Raw genomic sequence first — 25,262 nt, forward strand, 5'->3', positions numbered from 1 at the left:
GTGAAGACGTGCAGCAGGCCTGCGAACCCAAAGCAGGCTCTTTTTGCGCAAAAGCTGGAGGCTGCTCGCAAGGATGTGGAGAGGGCGTTCAAGGTTCTCCAAGCGCGCTTCAACATCATCAAAGCTCCGGCTCGTTCGTGGTTCATGGAGAGCATGGTCGACATCATGTATACGTGCATAATCTTGAACAACATGATTGTCCAAGACGAAGGACCCGAGGAGGGAAATTGGTTCGACCCCGCTCAACCGCAAGTAGTCCGCCTCGAAGTGGAGCGCATCCGTCTATACAAGACCGGTTATCTATTCGTGCAAGGACACGCGACTCTAGCGCCCACACCCAACTCCAAGAGGATCTAATTGAGCACATTTGGGCAAACTTTAGCGGAGGAAATTATTAAATTATGTATTTTTATTTTTTAGGAAATTATTAAATTATGTTTTTTTTTACTAATTTTATGTTGTAAGTTTATTTTATTTAATGAAGTGTGTTTTTATTAATTGAATTTGGTTGGAAATAAAAAAAATGAAATTGAATAAATAGTAATTTAAGGGACGGTTAAGGAACGGATAAGAGACGGGGGGTTGCAGGTTCCGTCCCTTAGTTAAGAGATGGAGTAAAAAAGGACAGTGGGGCCCTCAAATAGTTGTTTAAGGGACGGTATAGTGACAGCGTAGTGGATGGCCTCAGCCCTTCAGCCGACTTTATATGAAGTTCAATTGTGCATTTTGGTTGACACTAAAGGTTAAGCGTGCGTTTGATAGCTAGGTTATACTCCCTCCTTCTGTTCCACAAAGTCTGTTTCATTTTACCATTTTCGTCTAGTCCCATTTGGAATCTTACCAAAAATAGATATTAAATATACTTTTCAATTTCCTTAATGTGGGACCCTTATTCTACTATACGCCTCCCTTTAGTACAAAGTCAAATAATTTCTTAAAACTCGCGCCGAATCAAACTGAGACAAACTTTATGGTACGAAGGGAGTAATTAGTTACAAGCTCTTTTTTAGCTTTGATTGTGCATTTAGTACTTATGTTAATTTTACAAAAAGACCCGTGTTATTTCTATGGCCCGAAAAAATTCGCCTTGAGGTATATATTTCACCTAGATTATTAACCATAATTTTTGTGGGTTGACTAACAATTTTGGAAATTGAATTTTAGAAGTTGAACTAAGATATTGAACAAAATTACTTGCTTATAATTACACTGCACATCCTCTTTTAATAGGATTAGAGAATACTCCCCTTGTCCACTAAATGTGAAGTAACTTGCTTTCCGAAACAAGATTTTCATGTATGTATTGTTGTTTTGTGAAAAAAAGTAGAGATTAAGTTGTTTCTATTTTAGAAAATGAGTCACATTTAATGAGAAAACCCAAATTGAATAACGTGTTACTTTTAATAGGATAAAAGAAGTACTCCCCCAGTCCCCAAAGAATATGCACTTTGGGTTCGACACGAGTTTTAATGTAAAATTGGTAAACTAAGAGAGGGATGGAGAGAAAAAAAAATTAAAGTATTGTTAGTGGAGAATGAGTCTCATCTTATTAGAGTGAAAAGACTTTCTAAAATTAGAAAGTGCATATTCTTGTGGGACGGATTAAAAAAGAAATAATGCATATTCTTGTAGGAAGGAGAGAGTATATGTTATAATCCCTCTTTTTATGTTTGATGATTCTTTCCTTTCTAACGCCCCCAAGTTAAGCAACAAATTCGATATTGCTCAACTTGCCTAATCCATTGCAAAGTTCTTCAAATTTGTAGCCTTTGTCAAATTATTTGCTAACTAGTCTTCAAACCGAACATTGGACAATTTTATGATTCTAGCATCAATCTTTTTCTTGATCCTGCCTAACTGTGTTCTTAGATATTTATTGCAGCATTATTGTCACATAATTAACATGTCTCTAAAGGTGGAAAACCAAACAATAGGTTGCGCAACCACAATACTTCCAGTAAACCATCACTCTTTTAAACTCTGCTTATGAGCTTGAGAGGCAAAACACCTTCTGCTTCTTGGTCCTCCTAATGACTAGATTACCTCCAACAAAGTTAAAATAACTAACTGTAGATCTTCTATCCACTGGGTTGTCAACCTAATCTACATCGGTAAAGTTGTGTATCTCTAAATGTCGATGTTTCTCAAATAAAACTCGATGTCCAATAATTCCCTCCGTCCCACTCTTAGTGGGGTATTTCTTTTTTCAGCACAAAATTTTATGTAATGTTATTTTGTGGGTTGGATAGAGAGAATAAAGTAACAGAAAGTGAGTGGAGTTTATCATTTAGAGTGGGACATCCCAAAAAGGAAAGTGTTACTTAGAGTGGGATAGAGGGAGTATATCACGATTCTGAGCGTAACTTCAAGATGATTAGCTTGTGGTCGATATATAAATTGACTCACTATTCCACATATGCTATATTAGGATTGGTCTGGGAAAGATAGATTGACTTTCCAACAAGGCATTGATATCTTTCCCGATAAGCCATTTTGCTCCCTTTTCAATTCTCAATCCATGGGTGTATGTGTTTGCTTGCACTCCAACATTCTAGACATTCATCTTTTGTTTTAGAAAAATTCATACATGGGCTCGATCTAAGTATCTCAAGACCAAAAAAGAACGTCATAGCTCCAAATTAAAATCCTTCATTTCAAATCGGACAAATAGATTCCTTTTCAAGCTCTCAATCTCACCAACATAGTTTTCCGTAATAATTATATCATCCACGTAAGTGATTAAACATGTTACGAGATCTTATATCATTCGCGTAAATGATTAAACATGTTACGACATTTTTTAGAAATATTGTATTAGCGGAATAGAATCCATATTTCTTCATTACATTACCAATTATATCGATTAGTCGTTGTTTCGGACTATGAAGTGTTTTTTTCATTCTACACACCCGACTTCTCCAAACTCATCCGAGAATTTAAGAATGTTGAGAATCTTTGAAAACCGGCTGCTCTTTACATTTCTTGCATTTCTTAGGCAGTGTGTTGATGTAATAATGTTGAGAATATTTGGAATCGTTGGACAAAAATTAATTACACCATACATTATCGATTAGTTATAGTTGTAATATTAATAACGTCATTCACAAATTCTCAATTGTTGTGTTATCTAGCATGAGCTTTGTCCAATTTCTTAATCGTGTGGAATCATAAACTTTATTTATTTAATTAATGATTTGACTAAAAATGCATTTTTATTAAAAATTAGATATAGAACAACACAATGAATAGATACTATAAAACATGAATCAAATTACAAAAAGCAGAATGAAAAAATAATAACATAAAAATATCCTAATAGAAAAGAGATGCAAAGATGAAAGTGGAGGCGGCGATGGCGAAGAAGACAGACGAGAAGGAGGCTGAGGGAGCGGCGGCGCTCCAAGAGCGGACTTGGACGGTAACCTTCTGGCCGTTGGTGCAGTGTTCGGGGACGGTGCAAATGAAATAGTAAGGGTCCGTTGAGTTGATCAGGAAGTTGTATGGGCTTACTGTCTGGACTTGGCCTATCAACAAGTTGCCTGTCGCATTGCAATTGTCATAACCCTCTTTTGTCACTTGGGCTACATTGTGTGTTCCACTCCAGCTGAATGCTGTATTTTTTTTTTCAAATTAGTCCAAAGGTTATGAATAATTGGGATGATAGATACAGACAAAACATGAGAACTTAGCCCAAAATACTAGTATGTTAGGAGATAGAGAGAATCTATTTAGTCTATATACTCCACACCAGTTGTTCTCACAACCGATGTGGGACATTGGGTCTGTATCAGAACATGAATAGAGGATCGGAGTAATTATTTTATTTTGGGATATCCTGAAATGGATGATTAATGTGTGATGATCTACTGTTTGATTTTAAGGGAGTATCTGTGGTGTGTGCGTATACCTGAAAAAAAAGCTAAAAAATCTATGCCCAATCTCCAATACATTCATGTAAAAACATGTACTAGCAAATAGCATGTGTGGTTTCTTAAATTGTTATTACGTCGAGATGATCGCACATATATGATAATATCAAATATGAACAATACTGGAAAACCTCGACACGAATACGATAGTAATATGATATAATTCATATTAATGTGACATGATAACGACACGACATAAGAAAAATATAATTTTACACTATACAATAGCTATATAAAGTGTGATGAAAAACTAATTGATAACGACACAAACACGACATAAAGTTATCTTGTCCATACGAAAAGAACGTGACACAAATATTTAACACTAATGTAGGTAATTTTCGTGTGATGCTTCAATGTTGTGTTTAAAATCACCAAACCTTAATATCAATGTGTACTGATAAAGAAACCTCTTTGTATATAAAATTTGGTTTCCCTATTGCATCGTGTTTACGTTATTTGTCATCTGTTAACATCAAATCTTGAAATCTAATGATCCAGATTTTAGTTTGTAGTTTATAAGAGAGATATAGTTTGCAGTTGTATCTATAGAGATGTAATCAATTGTAAACTACTCTTTCCTATCTGTACCAATAGATTTCAGAATTTGATGTCTACAGATGAAAATAACGTCAAAAAAATGTCAACACATCGTCAACTGGATAACATTGTGTTGACATTTTTTGTCATCGGTTGACATCAAATCTTGAAATCTAATTGTCCAGATTTTAGTTTGAAGTTTGTGGAAAAGATGTAGTTTGCAATCAAGTTAGGACTCCTCTATCTACAACTATTATATTATATCATAGTTTTATGTTTAGTAATTGTAGGATACTAGTATATTTTAATTTGTGATGCGTACATAGTATTGCAAAGAAAGATTGTGTAATAGCTAAATTAATTGAACATATGCAAAATTATTTACTACTCACTTATGGTATCTCCGACGTCAAAATCTTTAACCCTAGCCCATGTCTGGTAGGCTACTTCTCCAAGAGGCGGTCTCGTCCACCCGAGGTCGTCTCCCACCGTGTACGTATCTGCGGCGTAACCACTCAATACGGCGGCGGCTAACCATCCAAACAATACCAAACTCTTAATGTTAGCCATTTTTCAATTGTGTTCAACCAGGTTGCCCCTGCTTCTTTAGTACTACCTTTGATTTCTTTTCTCTAAATTGTTGTGAGATGTAATTTTCATGCATCGGAAAGACTATATATATGTGTGTAAAAGCGTGTTGTGGCCTATAAAATAATATTAGCCAATATATATGAACAAGGAAAGAATATTGCTTTGGGGAAATTAAAGTAAGCGTCTACTTTTCTTGATTCTGGAATTTTGTGATTTTGACCACAATTTCTTGGAAACGCGGTTTCATATTTCATCATTCATACATGGAGTGCTAACTACTTTAGTTCTTACACTTAATTAATTGAGTGTTTAAGATTTGCATCACGCTACGATTCATTTAGGCATGTTTTGTTAGATACGACTTGAGACCAAGTAAGATTTACTAATTCTAAAAGATTGGTCTATAAGAATTTATATGTCAATTTCTGTTTTTTTTTAAATACTGGTTTTGCATATTAGTTTTAAAATCCGCATATCCATGACCAAAACTTAGTTTGATTAATGCAAAATTAAAACAAATCCAAAGTTCGATACTTCCTCCGTCCCACTATAAGTGAAACGTATTCCTTTTTGTGTCGTCCCATTATATGTGACACATTTCATTTTATGACAAAAGCAACACTCTATCTCTCTTTTATTTTATCTTTACTCCTATTTATTTCTAATTTATTTTCACTTCTACTTTATTCTCTCTTCATTTAACCATTAAACACCACTACCTAAAAACTTGTGTCCAAAAAAATGTGTCACATGTAATGGGACGGATAGAGTAATTAATATGTAAATTTTATATTTGACATAAAAAATAGTATTTGATGAAGGGTTAGGAATTTAATTTATGCATGTTACTTTGTTTTTTTTATCTATTTTATGTGAGTAGTAGCACCTGAATCTATCCACTAAATATCATTAGTGACTAAAGCTAAATTAACCTCAGAACATACCAAAGCAAGAATTGTACATTTCTTTGCACGTCACGCTTGATATTTGGTATAATTCTTTTGTTGTCCAGGTTTACTATAACGGAAACCACTATCATTATCCTTATTTATTTATTTTTCGATTAACCCTTATCCATAGCAACATTTTCAACAGGTTTTCTTTTATATAATGTCGTTTCTTTTATCACTTGAGGTACTAGCCAGATGTGTAACCTCTATTTTTACAAACTTCAACATTTCTTCTTCTTGTACACTATGAAATGAGCTCAATTAGAGTCCATTAATCATTTTGGCAGTTATAACCGACCTTAAATTGATTGAATTGTGTAGGAAGAGAGAGCAACATCAAAAGCACAAAAGTAAGTGTTCAAGACTTCAAGTTTAAGTGCCTTTAACCTTAAATCAACATAAGCCATTTGTATAATGTACTCTCCTATGTTACCCTTTATACTTTACTGAGATTAGATTGCTGAAAGAGTGTTTGCTTTAGCCTTTTTTGTTTTTCACATAACATTCCTCAATTTTGGCAAGGTTTCACAAATACACTGGGATGCTATGCTTAAATTATCATCAGACTTCTCCATACTACTGAACCCAATGACTCGTTGACATCGGCGAGCCATTTCAGAGTCCCTAGCGAATCGCCGACTTCTCCATATAAACTACCTAACCTAGTGACTCGTTGAGATGCGTGAGCATTCTAGATAGCTGCTAACGGGTCACCGGCTTTGGCCCTTGTCGAACCAACGACTCGCTAACTAGAACAGACATGTAGTTTTGGATGATTTTTGGCTTATTTGGTTACCTTTTTTTTCACCATAGTATAAATATCACACCACGATTTCATTCACATCAGATTCAAGACGTTTGTGAATAATTTTCAAACTCATTTTGAGTAATTTCTTTCTTCTATATTGAAGAACTATCAAAACTACTTGTGGTTACATTTGTTTTTTTGCCGAGCTAAGATATGGTATTGTATGCCTTTCTAGTTTTGTGGTGCTAGTTTAGTGGAGCCATTTAGGTTGTTGTTTGGTGAAAGTAATATTTGGGTTGTCTTCATTGCAATGAGGAAGGTACTAAGGTTTCAAACATTAATCTTCTCTCTCTATCTGCCAAAACCTGACCCATTTATAATACAGAATTAGTAGGGATTGAAAAAAAAAACCGACCCATTTATCATGTTGGGTTGTCCACCATTTAAAGACACATTTACTTTCATTTGTAGTTAATTGAATCTCATACTCCGCTTATCCGTTACACTCACATCTACAAAATTATTGTTCCACTATCTTTTTCACTCAAATTTTTTATATAGTCAATCAATTTCTTATAATTCGTACTAAATCAGAATGTGTCTTTAAATAGCGGACAGAGAGAGTATATCATAATAACTCCAACCTCTTCTTCTTTGTCACTATTTTCATTGTTTTATTTTTTGTTGGTTTTTGTTGAGTTAACAAAAAATTGGCAAGAACAAGTATTGTACTCCCTCCGTCCCACAAGAATATGTATTATTTCCTTTTTAGTCCGTCCCATAAGAATATGAACTTTCTAATTTTGGAAATTTTTTTCTTTATAATGAGATGAGACTCATTCTCAACTAACAATACTTTAATTACTTTTTCTCTCTACCTTTCTCTTACTTTACTAATTTTGTATTAGAATCCGTGCAGAATCCAAAGTGCATATTCTGTGAGGACGAAAGAATGAAAGAAGTATAACTCAATGCTCCTTAACTTATAAGGTTATTTTATTGCCACACATATTTTAACCATGATTTAAAAGACTTGTTGTAGGATTTATCCAAAACCCAAAAAAGTTATTATTATGCACGCCACTTTTGAAATTTATGGTAAAATTCAGAATTTGTCTAAAGTTCTATATTTTCAATCAACACCTCTTTATAAGAATCAATTATTCCTATTAAAATTTTACTCCAATAGATGTAAATAAAGGATAATTTTATACTCCATCCGGTTCTATTACTTATGTCATTTATTATCGACGCGTGTTAAAAAATTACACTTTGTTGAGAAAAATGTGAGAGGAAAAAAGTTAATAAAATATGAGTTCTATTTTTATATATTACTCCCTTTATGGTTCGAGTTTTAAGAATTGTAAAGAAAAGTGAGTTGAATAAGTTACTGGAATATTATAGTACTAGTTTTATAACAAAATGTGAGTGAAATAAGTTGATGGAATGTGGGGCATACTTACTATTTATAGTAAAAGTGAAATATGATTCTTATTGTGGGACAGACCGAAATGGAAATAGGACTCTTACTGTAGGACGGAGGGAATAATTTTTATAATAACTGTGAGTTGAATAGTAGGTAGTCGAATATGAGGCTACTTACTAAATATACTCCCTCCGTATTAAAAAAATAGAAATATTTGAAACGACACGAGTTTTAATGCACAATTGGTAAAGTAAGTGATAAGAATTGGTAAAGTAAGAGAGGAAAAGAAAAATGAGTAAGGTTCTCCCTCCGTCCGTGAAATATTGTCCAGAGTTGCCATTTTGGTCCGTCCGTGAAAAATTGTCCACTTTGCTTTTTTCCTATTTTTGGTAAATGGTCTCCACTTTCCACCAACTCTTTCCACTCACATTCAATTATAAAACTAATATATAAATATGAGACCCTCATTCCATTAACTTTTTCAACTCAGTTTTTTCACATTTCTTAAAACTTGTGCCGAGTCAAACTTATACAATATTTCATGGACGAGGGAGTAAGAGAGAGTAAGAGAAAAAGTAGTGAAAGTAGAGTTTGTGGATAGTGGGATCCATGTCCTAAAATAGAAAGATTCTAAAGTTTCTATTTTTAAAGAACAACCCAAAATGGAAATAGTTGCTATTTTTAAAAAACGGAAGGAGTATTAAATATAAAAATCGAAAAAAAACAGTAAAATAAGACAATTTATGAAGATCATTGATAGTAGTATTCATTGAAAATACCATTATTACTTTTTCCTTTAATTAATTTCACACGCATACTTTCATTAATTCAAACTTTCAGCTTCAAGGTACCACAGTAAGCAAAGACTATATGCGAATACTCCTTCCTAACTACTCCTTCCTAACTACTCCTTCCATCTCAAAGGAGATATCACATTTAGGTGATAGACATGAAATTTAGATAATTTTGTTTTGTGTCAAATAAAAAGTGTTAATATATTTTTATATATTAATATGAAAGAGACTTTTATATAAAATTATCTTAATTTATATATTCTGTTAAAAATTATCTCGAAATTGGTTATTTATAATTTGATATTAAGATTTTAATAACCCCATTTTATAATCTAATCGACTGAAGCTTCAACGCCTTTTTTTGGTAATTAACGCAGGTAGAGTCGGAAAACAAAAAAAAAACTACCGAATATAAGAAACGTCTATTCTATCATGCAACAGTCAACTACGGAGCTCCACATTTTTACAAATAAATATTCACTCCATTTTATAATAGATGTCACATTTAGGTATAATACATTATTTTATATGAGATGTTGTATAATGCGTTAAGTGAAGATAGACAATAATATAGTTATATTAATAAGAGAAATAATTTTTCTCAAAAAAATAAACTAAACTTGTGAAATAAAATAAAAAGCAAATTGTGATATCTACGAAAGAGGAATGAATAGTAATCAAAATGAATACACATAAATCCGCCCTGTCGCTATATATAAACTTCCATTATTTCTTCATTTTTGGGTTTGGTTAAACAAGCGTCCGACGAAGGAATCGTTCTAGAAATGATAATCGTTGAAATCATATTGTAGCCAAATGAACAAATAATCAATTTTATAAATATGGTCTGTCTATGTGTATATAATATTTTACAAAAAAGTGGTCGTTCTAGAATATAGTTGATGCTCGTTCAATACTCAAACAGTGATGTGAATAGTCTTACATTCACACATAATTATTCAACAACCGTGTCTGCAATAAAGAAGATTTTGTAATTATAAAATACTCCATATGTTCGCTATTAGGAGTCTCATTTTATTAGCGGCACGGATTTTAAGAAATGTTAAGAAAAGTGAGTGAAAAAAAATTAGTGCAATAGGGGTCTCACTTGTATATATTCTTTTAAGTGAAATGTGAGTGAAATGGATTAGTGGAAGGTTTACCCTATTACAATTTTTGGTAAAAGTGAACCGAAACTTCTATTTGCGAACGGACTAAAATGAATAAAAACGGAACTCCTATTCGCGGACGGAGGGAGTAGCTCGCACTCGATTGATCCGCAACCCAACTAATCGGTTGCGATTTTTATCGGGTTATAAAAGTTCAATCCTGATCCTAAAGGTTTGGGTTTCGGGCTAGCCCATCGGGCTAGCCCATCGGGTTACTGCCAATAATATTAACACATGATCAATTTAATACATAATGATGAAAATTAGTTATATTTATAGGATGTAAAATATATAATTATGACATATATAAATAAAATAAAACATAAACATATTTCGAGAAATTTTAAAAGCATGTTTATAAATTTAAATATATTTTTTAGTGAATTTGAAGTATCTAATTTATTATCAATTATTATACTCTTTCTGTTCCTTAAAAATAGACCAAATTTGCCATTTTGTTATATCACTTAAAAATAAACTAATTCTATTTAAGGGAACTTTTTTCTTTATAAAAAGATACCACTAACAATACTCCAATCACTTTTCCCTCCTATCTCTCTCTCTCTTACTTTACTAATTGTGTAATAAAACCTGTGTCGTTTCAAATGTTGTCTATTTTTTGGGACGAAGGGAGTATTGAAAAGCTTACCAACATGGAATATCTTCTAAAAAAGTTTTTAGGTTATTCGGCTTCTATACCTGCTTTATATAAAGTTATGAATTACGATTCCTTGGTTGTTCGGGGTATACATGTCTATTTTATGGATCTCCACGAGACAATTCCACCCCAATAGCGAAAAAAATACCAACTTGTCGAAAGTGAATCTTTGATATTGGATATCCAGTTCGCATCAGAGTACCCTTAAAGTACCGGAGGTATCTCGAGAAGTATGTTTAAAATTAAGTAGTACTCTGTTTTATTCTTGCCTTTAATTTATTTTATTTGGATAGTATAGTTTAATTGATTAATACAAATATAAAAATATAAAAAGTGCTTGTGCTATACTCCCCCGTCTCTTAAAAATAAAAACTCTTTTTTTTATCCGAGCCTTAAAACTAGAAACTTTCTATTTAAGGAAATTTCTTTCTCTCTAATTTGATGGGATCCGTCTACCACTCACACATTTTTCTTTCTATTTTTATCTTCACTAATTTTGTATGAAAACAACTGCCGTTTCAAAAATTTATATTTTTTGGAAACGTAGCCATGCCCAATATTGAGTTAAGTAGTCCAATTTCCGCTACAAAATAATTCCCAACTTATTAATAGATGAATAAAAGAAAGAGAGAGAAAACTTAATTGAAATAATATTAGTAGATTTTGGGATTTATATTATTAGTAGTGTGTAATTAGTTAAAAAAGATTTTGGGATTTATATTATTAGTAGTGTGTAATTAGTTAAAAAAATTTTCATATTTAAATTAGTCTTTTTTTTAGGAGTGAGGGAGTCTCACTCTAGTAATTAGTCACTTAAGAGCATCAACAATGGCGCCCGTCCCGGCGGAATTCCGACCGGCGTGCCGGAATTCCGCGGCGGACGTCCGCCATTGTGCATGGTATGCACGGATACGGAATTCCGCTGAGGACACCGCAGTTCCGCGGCGTTACGCGGAATTCCGTCACGACAGGCGTGCAGACATCCTCCATTGCATTGACTCCTACGGACATCCGCACGGAATTCCCATTTATTGCATTATTTTTTTTAAATTTCTATATATACGGCTCGTTGAACTGCATTTCATTCACACCACTTATTTTTTATTTAATGGAATTTTGTCCCTATTTGTGTCAAAATTTAATTTCGTAAATTATTTAATTCCGGAAATTATTTAATTTGTGAATTTGTAATTTTTTTAATTGTGGGAAGTCCGCCACTATGCAGTAGGAAGTCCTTATGACATGACAGGATAGTGGGAAGTCCGTATGACGTGGCAGGAAGTGTTTTTGGGAATTTCTCGGAGAATTCCGCCGGGAATTCCGCACCATTGCTGATGCTCTTGAAACCTATGTTGGGTTATGTGATTTAGTTGTTGACAATTTACAGAGCAGCAACTACTCTCAGAATCACGAGCTCTTCAGGTATTCGATCAATTTATCCCCAATCAATCTTCTTCTCTACAAATCACAATCTCTCTCCACTGCTTCTCTTCTGCAATTTCTCGTATCGGTCTATCACATATTGTGCGTTTTTCTGTAATTATTCTCCGCGTAAGAATTTTAGCATCCGTGATTGTGAAATGTAGGGCTCATATCCCCTATTTCATTCTCCAATTGGTTGGTTACAGAGGAAATTTTGAGTAATACATTTTCGAGTAATTCGCTATTTTAGCGAGGAAATGTATGTGTAAAGCTGCCGCATTTTGTTTGCAGGTGCGATTCTCTCTCGCAGCAGTAAGCTGCTTTATTCATTTATCGGGAGGAACATGAGTTTCACTGGCCCTTCCGCTGCCGCTTCTGGTTAGTCTTGGTTTATTTCTTCCAGTCATCTGCTGAAAAGGAAAAATGATAAACAAACAACATTTTTGTTACTTGCCTTACCCTAATTGTCATTGCCAAATTTTATTTAATCAAGCTCCACATTTTTCTCGAAACCTCTTACCCTCCAGCTTTGATCTTTGATTTTTTGGCTCTTTTTTACAAAGGATATGATGCTGTTATTAAAATTTAAATTGATCTCAACAGTTCAACTATCTTTTGTATGACATAAATCTATTGCAGCTGCTGGGAGAACTTTTGACTTTGGACGGACGTATGTGGTCAGGCCCAAAGGTAAACACCAAGCGACCATAGTGTGGCTACATGGACTTGGTGACAACGGCAATAGGTAATCAGTGGCTGCTTCTCTCAGCTGATAACTGAATATGGTTTTAGGATTGTTTTAGAGTTATACATGTTTCTGATATAATCCTCTTTGGTTTGATGTCTCTTGCAGCTGGTCTACTCTCTTGGAAGCCCTTCCACTTCCAAATGTAAGGATGGGTATTACATAGCACAAAAAAGTTCTTAAAAACTTTTGTGTTATAATGTCGGTCAAATATAATGTGTTTGGTGGGATAATTTTATCTAACAAAGTTAGCAACAATATGCAGATAAAGTGGATCTGCCCAACTGCTCCTCAGCGAGCAGTAACTTTATTTGGAGGCTTTCCATCAACTGCTTGTAAGTTTGTGATAAACTGTCATAGCCTACTTCACCCCTTCACAAATTGTCAAAAGCGCTTTGGGCATGAGTTTCAGTTAACCTAAAATTTTGAACAGGCTTGATATGATTTCATGGACCGAATTTAATACGAGTATAGTTTTGATTCATGATTAAGTATGAGAGATTGGGCACCAAATGCAATAAAGTTATAGCACAGGATGAGTTTTATGATAAAGTTATAGCACCAAATGCTGTTTCTTAACTAAATACTATTTTAGATGCTATGTACCATTCTGCAGACGGTTTGGGCTGTTTCTAGAAATGATAGAGATAAGTCAGATAACCTCTCTAATTTACTTGAAGGGAAAATGGTTGGCACTGTTATATTGCCTGATCTTGACTACTAAGGACTCCTGCTAAAATCTAGGCTCAGAAAATAAAACAATGAACTCCACAAGTCACATGTGTTAAAACTATTATAAGAAACGTTCAGCAGTACACAGAGAATTCTTGTACTTATTTAGATTACATATATTTAATGTGCTAAAAAATAATCTCACTGTCCAATTGGAAGTAGTCTTTGATAAGAAAGACACAACAACTGAAGTTGAGAGTGAAAGCTTTAGAGATACTCCATAAATGGAAGCAGAGAAAGAGACAAATATTATCAGAAGAGATATTTCATTGCTCATTTGTTCAATAATACATTAGGAATTTATACAAGATGAAAGAAGGATCTAGAAACTGACAGCAATGCTAATCGTCCATGAAGGACCACAAGAGATTCCCAATTCTGTTGGGATCTCTTCACAGAGGCTATGCAACGTCGCCACGTTGCATATTTGTATTATCTTCTTTAATATTAACTCTATCACGCCCCCGCAATTCGAGCGTAGATAGCGAATAAATGCCGAGTTTGTTTCGTAATCTAGCGAAGAATTGGAGACTGAGAGGCTTTGTGAGTATGTCCGCCACTTGGTCGATTGAAGGAACATGACGTAGGTCTAGTTGCTTAGCTGGGACCTTGTCTCGGACGAAATGCACATCCAATTTGATGTGTTTGGTGCGTGCATGAAGGACGGGATTGGATGCCAAGGAAATAGCACTCAAATTGTCAACCCAAATGGTGGGTGGTTTGGGTGGCAACATGTTAATTTCAGAAAGTAGAGACATGATCCAAGTGACCTCCGGTGCAGCGTGAGCAAGGCTGCGATATTCAGCTTCAATGCTCAAGCGAGATATGACAGATTGTTTCTTTGAGCACCAAGAAATAATATTAGACCTAAGAAAAGTGCAATATCCAGTGACTGACTTCCTGTCATCAAGATCTGAGGCCCAATTTGAGTCACAAAAGGCACTGACCATGTTATTCGAGCGACGAATGTGAAGACCGAAGTCAATTGTGCTAGCCAGATAGTGGAGAATGCGTTTCACAGCCTTCCAATGAGTGTCAAGAGGAGAGGCCATGTATTGGCTCACTTTGTTGACAGAATAACTTATTTCAGGACGAGAAATTGTGACATATTGCAGGGTGCCTACTGTGATTCTGTAGAGTGATTCTGTAGAGTTTCCTGTCGGGAATGGGATTGCCATCTGACTTGCTGAGATGAGAGGAAATCATGGGAGTGGATATTCCTTTGGCATCTTGCATGCTGAGTTTGGACAAGAGCTCTTTTATATATGTTGTCTGATTCAGGTGAATCCCCTGATCAGTTTTGCTCACTTCAATTCCCAAGAACGTCTGCCCCTCGCCTAGATTCTTCAAAGAAAAATGAGAGCTCATTTTGTCAATGACATCTTGTATGCATGAAGGAGAATTGCCAGTGATTAATATATCATCAACATAGATTAAAAGGTAGATCACTTTGCCATTTGAAGACCTGTGAAAGGAGGCAGATTGTGAAAAGCCAAGAGAGATTAGAACCGAGTGTACTGTGAAAAACCAAGCTCTTGAAGCTTGTTTCAAACCATAGAGTGACTTGTTTAATTTGCAAACAAGGTTGGGAGAGCCTTGTTCGAATCCCGAAGGCTGCTTCATGTAAATTTCTTGCTCAAGATCACCATGAAGAAAAGCATTTTTACATCAAGGTGTGTGACGCTCCAATTGACAGAAGTGGCCAAGCTTAAGATAATTCTGATGGTGTTTGGCTTGACGACGAGGCTGAATGTCTCAAAGTATTCAAAATCCTTGAGCAACCAATCGAGCCTTGTGCCGAACTATAATGCCATCAGAAAACCTATTGATTCTGAAAATCCATGTGCATCCAATGAGATTTTTGCCGGGTGGCAGCTCAGTCAAAGTCCATGTATGATTTTTAAGCAAAGCTAGAAATTCATCTAGCATTGCTTGCTTCCAAACGGGTATGAGTAAAGCAATATAGGACAACAATCAGCAGCTTGGGCTTGAAGACGCCAGCCTTTGCCCTGGTAATCATTGGACGAGTGGAAGATGTGCCTTGAGCTGAGGGGGAATCACTGGAAGGTATGTGAGTGGAGGATAGATCAGAATGGTGATCATGATGCTCAGTAGGAGGAGTAGGAGGATCAGGGATGAGAGCAGTTTGGGGAGGAATGAGAACAGGTTGTGGGTGATTGCTGACAGTGAGGGGGATTTGAGTGGGAGGATTATCAGGAGATGAGTTTTGAGCTGAGAGTGTATGACAGTTAGATGAATTTTGAGCTGAAGTTTGAGGTGTGGGAGGATTTTGATGTGGAAAGCTAGCAGCTGGAGAGGTAGGTAGAGTGTGGAGAAAGAGTGACTAAAGGGGAAGGAGGATAGTGAAAAAGAGTGATTATCAGTGATGGGAGGAGATGAATGAGTTCTCTGAGGGAATTGCAGCTCATCAAAGTTAATATCTCTTGTAACAACAACTTTTCCACTGGGCAATAATGCTTTGTAGCCTTTATGTGAGCTGCTATATCCCAAAAAAGTTGCAGAATCAGATCTGTATTGCAACTTGTGCTTATTGTAAGGTTTAAGGAATGGGTAACAAAGACATCCAAAGACTTATAGAATGTGATAATCTGGTTTTACATTAAAAAGTTTCTGATAGGGAGAAACAAATTGCAGTACCTTAAGAGGGTATCCGGTTGATGAGAAACACAGTGACAAAAGCATCGTCCCAAAAGTGTGAAGGAAGAGCTGCTTGACCGAGCATAGCAAGTTCCATTTCAATAATGTGCCTGTGCTTCCTCTCAGCGAGACCGTTCTGTTGAGGTGTGTAGGGACATGATATTTGATGATGAATACCATGCTCCTTAAGAAAACCAGTAAGTGACTGAAACTCCCCACCCCAATCCGATTGCAGAACCTTAATTGGCCGCGATAATTGTTTTTCAGCCATAGCTTTGAATTGAGGGAAAATGTACTTTAGCTCAGCCTTTGACTTCAGTAAATATAACCAAGTGAATCTGCTGTACTCATCAATAAAAGTCACATAGTAGGAGAAACCATTTCTTGATTTGGTGGGAGACCCTAGAGGTCACTGTGAACAATAGAGAGGGGTGCGGTGCATGTGGAGGAGGATGAAGTGTAAGGAAGTCTGTGATTTAGCAATGCAACAAGGATGACATAGAAGACTTGAATTCATTACTTGAAAAGAGATGTTACAGTTTGGAGTGTCTTTTTCACAACATCATAAGCACAATGGCCTAGCCTTCTATGCCATAACTCTAAACTAGTAACAGACTTGGAAATAGAGGAAACTGTAGCAGAACACACAGTGGGTAAGCCACTAGAGTGATTATTGAAAGCAGGAAACACAACAGGCTTTGAGAGGGAGTTGAGATGCTTGGGTGGTTTGTGAAGGCAGAAGCGGTTGAGTCCTTGGTCAAGGGAACCCTCGAGGATGACTTGGTTGGTGGACAGATCCTTCATAAAACAAGACGATGGGTGAAATTCAAAAAATACTCCATTATCCTTAGCAAACTGAGATACGGAAAGAAGATTTTTAGTGATGGAAGGAACATGTAATAGATCTTTAAGAATGAGAGGTCCAGACAGAGAGGTAGACTGGGAGGAATTAAGAACAGTATGACCAATGTGAGTAATATTAACTTTGGAGCCATTACCAAGATGAAGTTGCTTACCACCATGGTATTCTGAGCTTGAGTGCAAGTTAGAGAGATCATGAAAAACGTGGTTGGTTGCCCCTGAGTCTGGGTACCATGAAGAGGTTGATTGAGAATCCAGACTGAAATCAGATGGAGGGAAATAGGTGGGAGGGCCACAAATTTGAGCTAGATGGGCAGCTGGGTTGGAGTTGTAATTAAAGTGAGAAGGAGCAAAAGATTGATGATATTGTGTTGGAGTCTGGGATTGTTGAGGTGTGGTGAAATTTTGGTCGAACCTATACCAGCATTTCTCGGCCATGTGGCTAGGTTTGTGACAAAGTTGACAAGAGAGGCGATTAGAGAAGTAACTCCTTCCACCACGACCTCTTCTACCACCTCGGAAACCACCTCTGCCACCATCACTTCTTCCCGGATTCTGCTGACTTTGTTGAAAGGTGGATTTGTCCCTTTGATTGGAGGTATGGGCAAGATTCAGGGATGGCTGAGATCCCTCAAGGCTCCCTGCAGCAGGCATTTCAGATTCTTCTAGCCTATTCAAAACTCAACAGCAGAGCAGGAGTGTCTTCAATAGAGTTCGCATCAGTTTTTGAGGAAATTGTTACAATGACAGGATTAATCCTGACCAAGACCAGTGAGGATATAAAGGATATGATCTTCCTCAGTGATTTTGCATCCTACAACATTGAGAAAATCACAACAAGCTTTGATTTTGTTGAGGTAGTCGACCATGGGCATCGATTCTTTCTTCGTCGAATGCAGGCACATTCTATACTGCATAATCTTGGCTTTAGATTGGCTTGCAAAACTCTTTTCGAGCGTCTTCCAGACATCTTTGGCTGACTTGAGCCCAACGACTAGAGCCATGATACTTTCTGACAGAGATGATTGAATCCAGGCCGAGAGAAGTTGATCCTGCCGACGCCATGCTGAGAATTTTGGATTTATAATTTCAGATCCAGATTCTGAATCTGTGATCAATCGTTGAGGTGTTTCTTCTTCACCAGTGAGAAAACCTTGAAGACCATGACCTTCCACAATAGCAAGGATCTGTTGCTGCCAGATCAGAAAATTTGAATTTGTCAGCTTGATTCTGAGAGGATGGTTGTAGTTGATGGTGGGATAAGGAGATGGGGAAAAAGAGGGTGGATTTGGGGTGAAGGTTGACTGATTATAAAGCCAGGTTAGGAAACGATACATTAGAATTTATACAAGACGAAAGAAGGATCTAGAAAGTGACAGCAATGCTAATCATCCATGAAGGACCACAAGAGATTCCCAATTCTGTTGGGATCTCTTCACAGAGGCTATGCAACGTCGCCACGTTGCATATTTGTATTATCTTCTTTAATCCTAACTCTATCAGAGAGGTCCAAGTTTATATATCTCATCATAACATTGAGTTAGGTATTAGGCTTAATGTAAATTTGGCAACTGGAAGATCAAAGGTCAAGACATTATAAATTATACTCCCTCCGTCCCACAATAATTGTCACTTTTATTGTGGGCATGGATTTTAAGAAATGTAAAGAAAAGTTGGTTGGAAAAGTTAGTGGAATGTGAGACCCACTTTTTTTATATTGGTTTTATAATAAAATGTGAGTGAAGTGTGTTAGTGGAATGTGAGACCTACTTGCCATTTATGGTAAAAATGAAGTGTGACAATTATTGTGGGACGGACCGAAATGGAAAAGAGTGACAATTATTGTGGGACAGAGGGAGTAATTCTAAGGATCATATGCAGGGTCAGAAGCTGTAGCCATAGGCTCTCTGCCAAAGGCATATTACTTGTTTATGGTCACCATTTCAAGGTTTTATACTAGCCTCTCTAGATCATAGGTAAGTGGTTGGCAGTCCTTGTAAGAATCAAGGACTCTGTGGAAGGTGCCTATCCTCCATGCGAAGTTGTCAATCCAAACAAAAGGGTTGACTTATTATCCACCCTTCTAGGAACCTTAAAAGGTGTATTGTTTGTCTCTGTTGCTATTTTAGATAATGATACTGGCATACTGCCATTCCCTGCATTAGAATTTTGCATATGGCTTGGAGTTATCTTCTATAGGGATGCCGGAGACTATTAAAGTAGAAAAACATTATCTATAGGGATGACGGACACTATAAAGTGGAAAACTATTAATATTCAGTTGTTGAATGATACCTTAAAATGAATATATATATGGGCTTGTGAGCAACCAGACTGCCATCACATAATTTTAGGCTTTTAAAGCTCAAGTCTCCTTGCGACTGTTGGTTTCCTTTTTTTCTCCTTTTCAGTTATGGATTGGAGCTTGTGGATAGTTGACTATTAGTACAAGCAGATACATCCTAGTTACTCTAACTCATTACCAAACCGTAAACATACAACTTCAAAAACATATTTTGATAGAGATCAAGCTAATGATCTCCATTATCTCTTGAGATTATTTTCATTATTATGGAGATTGTTGAAAGATTACTTTAAATGTTGAGGATTTGTTTCATTGTTTATCTATAGGTTGATCCCTATAAATAGCTCCTCTTTAGAAGAGCTAGATATCTCGGAAAATAAAGTGTATTAGGACGGTATCAACCGTAGGCCTCTTCGGAGGATTATCTTGGCCTCTTTGGAGGATTGTTCTTCTTTATATTGAATTCCAGTTCTTGTTTTACTTCCGCCTTTAACTCCATATCATATTTTTGTGAACATTTCATGCATTCCTTTGATGTGCCTACCTACCAGTTTTCTGTTTGCAGTCTAGTGTATTTCAGAGTTTTCCTCATTTAAATGCTGAAAGATACGATATATGGTTCCCATCTTACAGGGTTTGATGTGAATGACCTTTCAGAAAATGCTAATGATGATGTACACGGTTTGGAAGCTTCAGCTACTTATGTTGCCAGCTTATTGGCTAATGAACCTGCTGATAGTGAGTTTTCTACTTAGGTTGATATGATGTTTTTACTTCTGATTAGGGCATGTTTACGCTTGACCCACTGCAACTGCAAATTTACTTGATTTCCTCCACTTTTTTATTGTTGCACTTAAATAGAGTTATGCATGTATATAATTTTTTGGGTCATTTAACTATGGTATATATTATGCATCTCTCAGTACCTGAACAAAAAAATAACTCATCTGTATGCCTTTCCTTGAAGTATGATAAACCATAAAAGTTGCTACAAAAAAATAACAGAAGAATGGGAAAGGAGAGAAAGGGATGAACGATAGAAACAAAATGAACAAAGAGAAAAACAAATAAAACAAAAGATAACACTCCTAATACTAAGAGGCCACTCCTTCGAAAAGGCCAAAACAATAAGCTGAAGTCTCAATACAAATTCTGAACAGTTCATTTGAAGAACAAAAGGTCCTATTTATAAGAACTAATAAAGACTCCCAGCTTGAATTCAACTCTAAAAGATAAACCTATCTCTGAGACTCCTAACAGCAATAAATAATTGAACAATTAATTAATAACTAAAAGATAAACTTGAAAGGAATCTGCAGAATATATGGATGGAATGTCCTTTATCAAGTACTCCGTTGTCGAAACAGCCTTGTCCACAAAGCTGGAGATGAAACCGAACATGGATAGCCTTCTAATCCGGTGGGGGTAGTATATTTGCTTGCCCACATGAGAAATTTGCCAAGTGGAAGAACATGTAAAAGATCAAAGAACTGAAATCATTTCAAGCAACATGGGTAAATATCTGTGCTGAGCTGTGCGATGATCCCAGGAGAAGCTGGAGGTTAGCTGCGTAGTCTTATGACAGACAAGAACTCCTTCCAACAGGGGATGAAATTCCAACCAATGGTGACAAGCACCGCTAGAGAGATCTCTTGTTGAGACGGGGTGATATTGGAAGAGGGTGTTGGGGCAGGGTCTGATGTTGGAAGGGGAACAGCCAACGGGGGAGCAGCTGCCTCCTAATACTAAGAAACCAGTCCTTCGAAAAGGCCCAACGATAAGATGAAATGTCAATGTAATTCTGAATGGTTCATAATTTTTAAGAAGTAATAAAGACTCCTAACTTGAATTAAACTCTGAAAGATAAACATGTCTCTAAGATCCTAACAACAATAACTTACTAAACAATTAATTAATAAATCAAAGATACTTGAAAGAAATCTGCAGAACATGTGGATGGAACGTGTCCTCTATCAAAGTATAAGTTTAATAATTTGTTATTTTATGGATATAGTTATTTAACGTCCTTTACCTTACTTATCATCTAAGAATTGCCTCTACGAGGAGTACTAACACAGTCTCTGCCCAGTTATAACCCAATGTAGAATAAGTTATGTTGGTTATGATTTTACAGCATTTAAAATCCAATTAGACTCCTCGTATCGTAGGAAAAATGTGAATTCCAATTTTTGCTTCCCTATCTTCATAAATGGAATTGCGAGGGCACGCTACTATACTGTTGCAGTCTTTGAATTTTCATTTACTCATTCCACCCATTAGGAATTATAATTTCAAGTGTCCCTTGTGTAGAAAGAGATCGTTTTTCTTGCAATACATTATTTGGAAGTATCTTTATGCACAGTGTGCTTATATATTTAGTTTTTCTCGTTAGAAGTTAAGGGATGTGCTCCTCTTTCTTTGGAAAATATTTTCAACTAACTCACCTAGTTCAAAATTGGTTTTAACAGTAAAACTTGGTGTTGGAGGCTTCAGTATGGGTGCGGCAACCTCCCTATACTGTGCTACTTGTTTTGCTCGAGGGAAATTTGAGAATGGCAACCAGTTCTCCCAAAATATAAGTGCTGTTGTTGGATTGAGCGGTTGGCTTCCATGCGCAAAGTTTGTTCCAAACAATATCATCTTCATTGTCAAAATGGTGAAATATTATTATAAAATGATATCTTACCATACACTTTTCCAGGACTCTGAGTACCAAATTAGAAGGTGTGGCTGAGGCTTCTGGACGTGCTGCATCCTTACCCATTCTGCTTTGTCATGGCAAAGGTATGAACCCAGAGAAATAATAGATTTTCAAGAGATGGATGAAATTGTCTCGTCAATTTATGTTTCTTTCGGTGCCATATTATGATAAAATTATATCTTATGGCTTACTTTGAAATAAGGTGAAAGAAAGTTAAATGAGACAACCAGCAGGACAGTTTAGGAATAATCAATTAATCGAATATGAGTCTGATTAGGTTGGAAAGAAAAGGGCTTTTTGTGTGTGTGCGCGCGCGTATGTCCTATGTAATACATGGAATTTGATGGACCATGAAGATATATCAGATTTACTGGTGTGAACTACTCAGATTTGATTTCTGTACACACCACTGAATTTACATAGTGCATTTTTTATTCATACCGGAAAATATGATTGCAGGGGATGATGTAGTTGCTTATAAATTTGGTGAGAAGTCCACGCAGAAGCTAACTTCTACTGGATTTCGAGATGTCACTTTTAAATCCTATACTACGTAAGCAATCTTGTGCTATATGACTTAGCCTTTTGTCCCATTGGTTCATTTGATAGTTACAAAATGTATTTTACAGGCTTGGTCACTATACTATTCCAGAGGAAATGGATGAGCTTTGTGCTTGGCTATCATCCAAATTGGGACTGGATGGTAAATGATGCACCATTACTCGAGGCTCATCCGTGAATTTTAATATTTATTTGTTCCAATCTATGGAGTCTTTCTTGTGTGATTTTGCCATGATGTTATTGCTGGATTAGATGAACATTGTTTGACTGAAATTAGAGGTGAAAGATCAATTCTATTTTGTGGTTATGGAACTTATTTTGGTGATTGCAATAGGCGTGGAATAGTCAAGAATAACAAGCTTATGCTGTTGATACAGACATTAACTTAAGTAGTTTTTTCATCCCAAGTTGAGAACTTGAGATTATTTGGGGATTTGAGTCTTTAAATCACAATTTAATTTGAAAGAAACGTTTCCGCCAATTTGAATGCTTGCTTGATTGATTTTATTTATTTTTTAAAATTTTTTTTACTTGGGAAAGGAGAGTGGTGAGATTTGATTACTAAACATCTTTTGCATACCAAAAAAAATCTTCTTTCGCCCGTTGGATATATTGAAAAATATAACAAAAAAATCAACAAAGAAAATATAGATACGAATATTCAATTAGCCGAGGCAGATAGAGAAAGATATCTAAATTAGTTGAAGTCTTCTTTGTTGTTGTTAGGCCATCCATAATAGCAATAGCCTAGTCACAAACTACTCCTGCCACATAATCAACACTAAAAATCCTCTTGTCATATCATAAATAGCTCAGTCATAGCTTAGCCACATCATAAATAGCTCAGCCACATCAATAGCCACATCACTCAAAATTATATAAAACAAATAATTAACAATCACACAAAATACGCAATTTAATTTACAAGACATATACGAGAAAATTCAATAATATTATTAAAATTTAAAAAGTACATTAATTAAAAAAAATTACATAATTAACAAAAAAAACTACTGTCGTGCAGTCCTCCGAGCCCATAACTCTTCAATTAAATCCTTTTGGAGTCGAATATGAGCCTCTGTTTGGCGCATGTCGGCATGTGCTTGGAGGCGGCCGTCTTCATCGTGAGATACCCCACTCCGTACGTTGGGGGCGGCCACGCCGTGGCTTGGACCGGCTTCATTATCATCGTTGGCCCAATCAGTCAGTTGTACACCTTCATCTTCGACAATCATGTTGTGCATGATAATATAGGCGTACATTATATCAGCAATGCAGTCGACATGCCACAAACGCGTTAGCCCCTTAACTGCCGCCCATCGAGACTGGAGCACACCAAATGCGTGCTCCACGTCCTTGCGCGCCGACTCCTGCCGTGTCGCAAAGTAGGCCTTCCTCTCATCTGATGCGCATCGGATCGTCTTCACAAAGACGGGCCACCTAGGGTATATCCCATCCACCAAGTAGTAGCCCATATCATGCCGGTTACCGTTGGCGACAAAACTGATGGTCGGACCGACACCCTGACACTGCTCGTTGAAAAGTGGCGACGAGTTGAGGACGTTGAGGTCGTTGTTCGAACCGGCTATCCCAAAATACGCATGCCAAATCCACAGCCGGTAATCAGCTACGGCCTCGAGGATCATCGCGGGATTCTTTCCCTTGTAGCCAGTCGTGTAGAACCCCTTCCAGGAAGCAGGACAGTTCTTCCACTCCCAATGCATACAATCTATGCTGCCTAACATCCCCGGGAACCCATGCTGTTCCCCGTGCATCCGCAAAAGATCCCAGCAGTCTTCGGGGGTAGGGCTTCGAAGGTACTGATCACTGAATACTTCAATCACGCCCTGACAGAAATACTTCATACATTCTAGGGCAGTCGTCTCACCGATGTGGAGGTACTCGTCCCACATGTCTGCCGCGCCTCCGTAGGCCAACTGTCGGATTGCCGCAGTGCACTTTTGAATAGGTGTGTGGCCGGGTCTGCCAGACGCATCGTGCCTGAAGCGGAAATACAGATATCGTTGCTCCAACGCGTTAACAATACGCATAAACAGAGACCTGCTCATCCTAAAACGGCGCCTGAAAAGGTTGGCGTTGAACCGCGGCTCCTGTGCGAAATAGTCTTCGTACAGGCGCTAATGTGCAGCTACGTGATCACGATCAATCACCGCTCGGCGGTGTACCACTGGGCGAGGTCGAGGTACCGCCGGCTGCAGGGCCCTCTGCATCTATTGATCAATCTCACGGTTCGTATAGGCCTATAGCGCTTCGTTCATTATACGCTCGTACTCCTCAGCATCCCCACCACTACTACCACCGGCGTTACTCATTTCTAGGTGATGATCTTGTACAGAAATTTAGATAGAGAGAGTACTCGTTAAAACAAGTGGTGCGAATGAAAATGACGTGCAAGGCGCGTATATATAGTGTTTCGAAAAAAAAAATTGCGCTAGGCGGTGCGCTAGGCGA

At 36.7% G+C, this 25,262-nt stretch overlaps 2 protein-coding genes and 1 pseudogene across 4 annotated transcripts; 1 reads left to right on the forward strand and 2 right to left on the reverse strand.

The window, feature by feature from the left end:
* Nucleotides 1–3,193: 3,193 nt before the first annotated feature.
* On the reverse strand, nt 3,194–5,131 carry LOC121746956 (umecyanin-like). Its single transcript, XM_042140924.1, has 2 exons — nt 4,862–5,131; nt 3,194–3,611 (listed from the first exon to the last, which is right to left on the reverse strand). Exons 1-2 carry the CDS (start codon nt 5,037–5,039, stop codon nt 3,313–3,315), a joined length of 477 nt encoding a protein of 158 aa, XP_041996858.1. The 5' UTR covers nt 5,040–5,131; the 3' UTR covers nt 3,194–3,312.
* A 6,963-nt stretch (nt 5,132–12,094) lies between these two features.
* Nucleotides 12,095–23,121, forward strand: LOC121747258 (acyl-protein thioesterase 1 homolog 1-like). Of its 3 annotated transcripts, none has more exons than XM_042141263.1 (10): nt 12,095–12,227; nt 12,519–12,605; nt 12,867–12,972; nt 13,081–13,117; nt 13,238–13,307; nt 20,162–20,266; nt 21,997–22,147; nt 22,230–22,312; nt 22,689–22,782; nt 22,859–23,121. In XM_042141263.1, the coding sequence occupies exons 2-10, from the start codon at nt 12,572–12,574 to the stop codon at nt 22,938–22,940; spliced, it is 762 nt and encodes a 253-aa protein (XP_041997197.1). In that variant the 5' UTR covers nt 12,095–12,227; nt 12,519–12,571; the 3' UTR covers nt 22,941–23,121. The 3 variants fall into 3 exon arrangements, with proteins under 3 accessions (XP_041997197.1, XP_041997200.1, XP_041997198.1); XM_042141266.1 differs by lacking the exon at nt 12,095–12,227 and adding an exon at nt 12,237–12,387; XM_042141264.1 differs by lacking the exon at nt 12,095–12,227 and adding an exon at nt 12,252–12,422.
* LOC121749939 lies at nt 17,896–18,032 on the reverse strand (annotated as a pseudogene).
* Nucleotides 23,122–25,262: the final 2,141 nt, after the last annotated feature.

Source organism: Salvia splendens, chromosome 9 (genome assembly GCF_004379255.2).
Source record: "Salvia splendens isolate huo1 chromosome 9, SspV2, whole genome shotgun sequence".
Lineage (NCBI taxonomy): Eukaryota > Viridiplantae > Streptophyta > Magnoliopsida > Lamiales > Lamiaceae > Salvia > Salvia splendens.

Excerpts from the sequence above, each read along its gene's own strand:
- LOC121746956 (XM_042140924.1), bottom strand. The coding sequence starts at position 5,039 with ATGGCTAACATTAAGAGTTTGGTATTGTTTGGATGGTTAGCCGCCGCC. Across the intron at positions 3,612-4,861 it reads TGACGTCGGAGATACCATAA|CATTCAGCTGGAGTGGAACA; the intron begins GTGAGTAGTAAA and ends AAAAAAATACAG.
- LOC121747258 (XM_042141263.1), top strand. The coding sequence starts at position 12,572 with ATGAGTTTCACTGGCCCTTCCGCTGCCGCTTCTG. Across the intron at positions 22,313-22,688 it reads TCTGCTTTGTCATGGCAAAG|GGGATGATGTAGTTGCTTAT; the intron begins GTATGAACCCAG and ends ATATGATTGCAG. Across the intron at positions 22,783-22,858 it reads ACTTTTAAATCCTATACTAC|GCTTGGTCACTATACTATTC; the intron begins GTAAGCAATCTT and ends TGTATTTTACAG.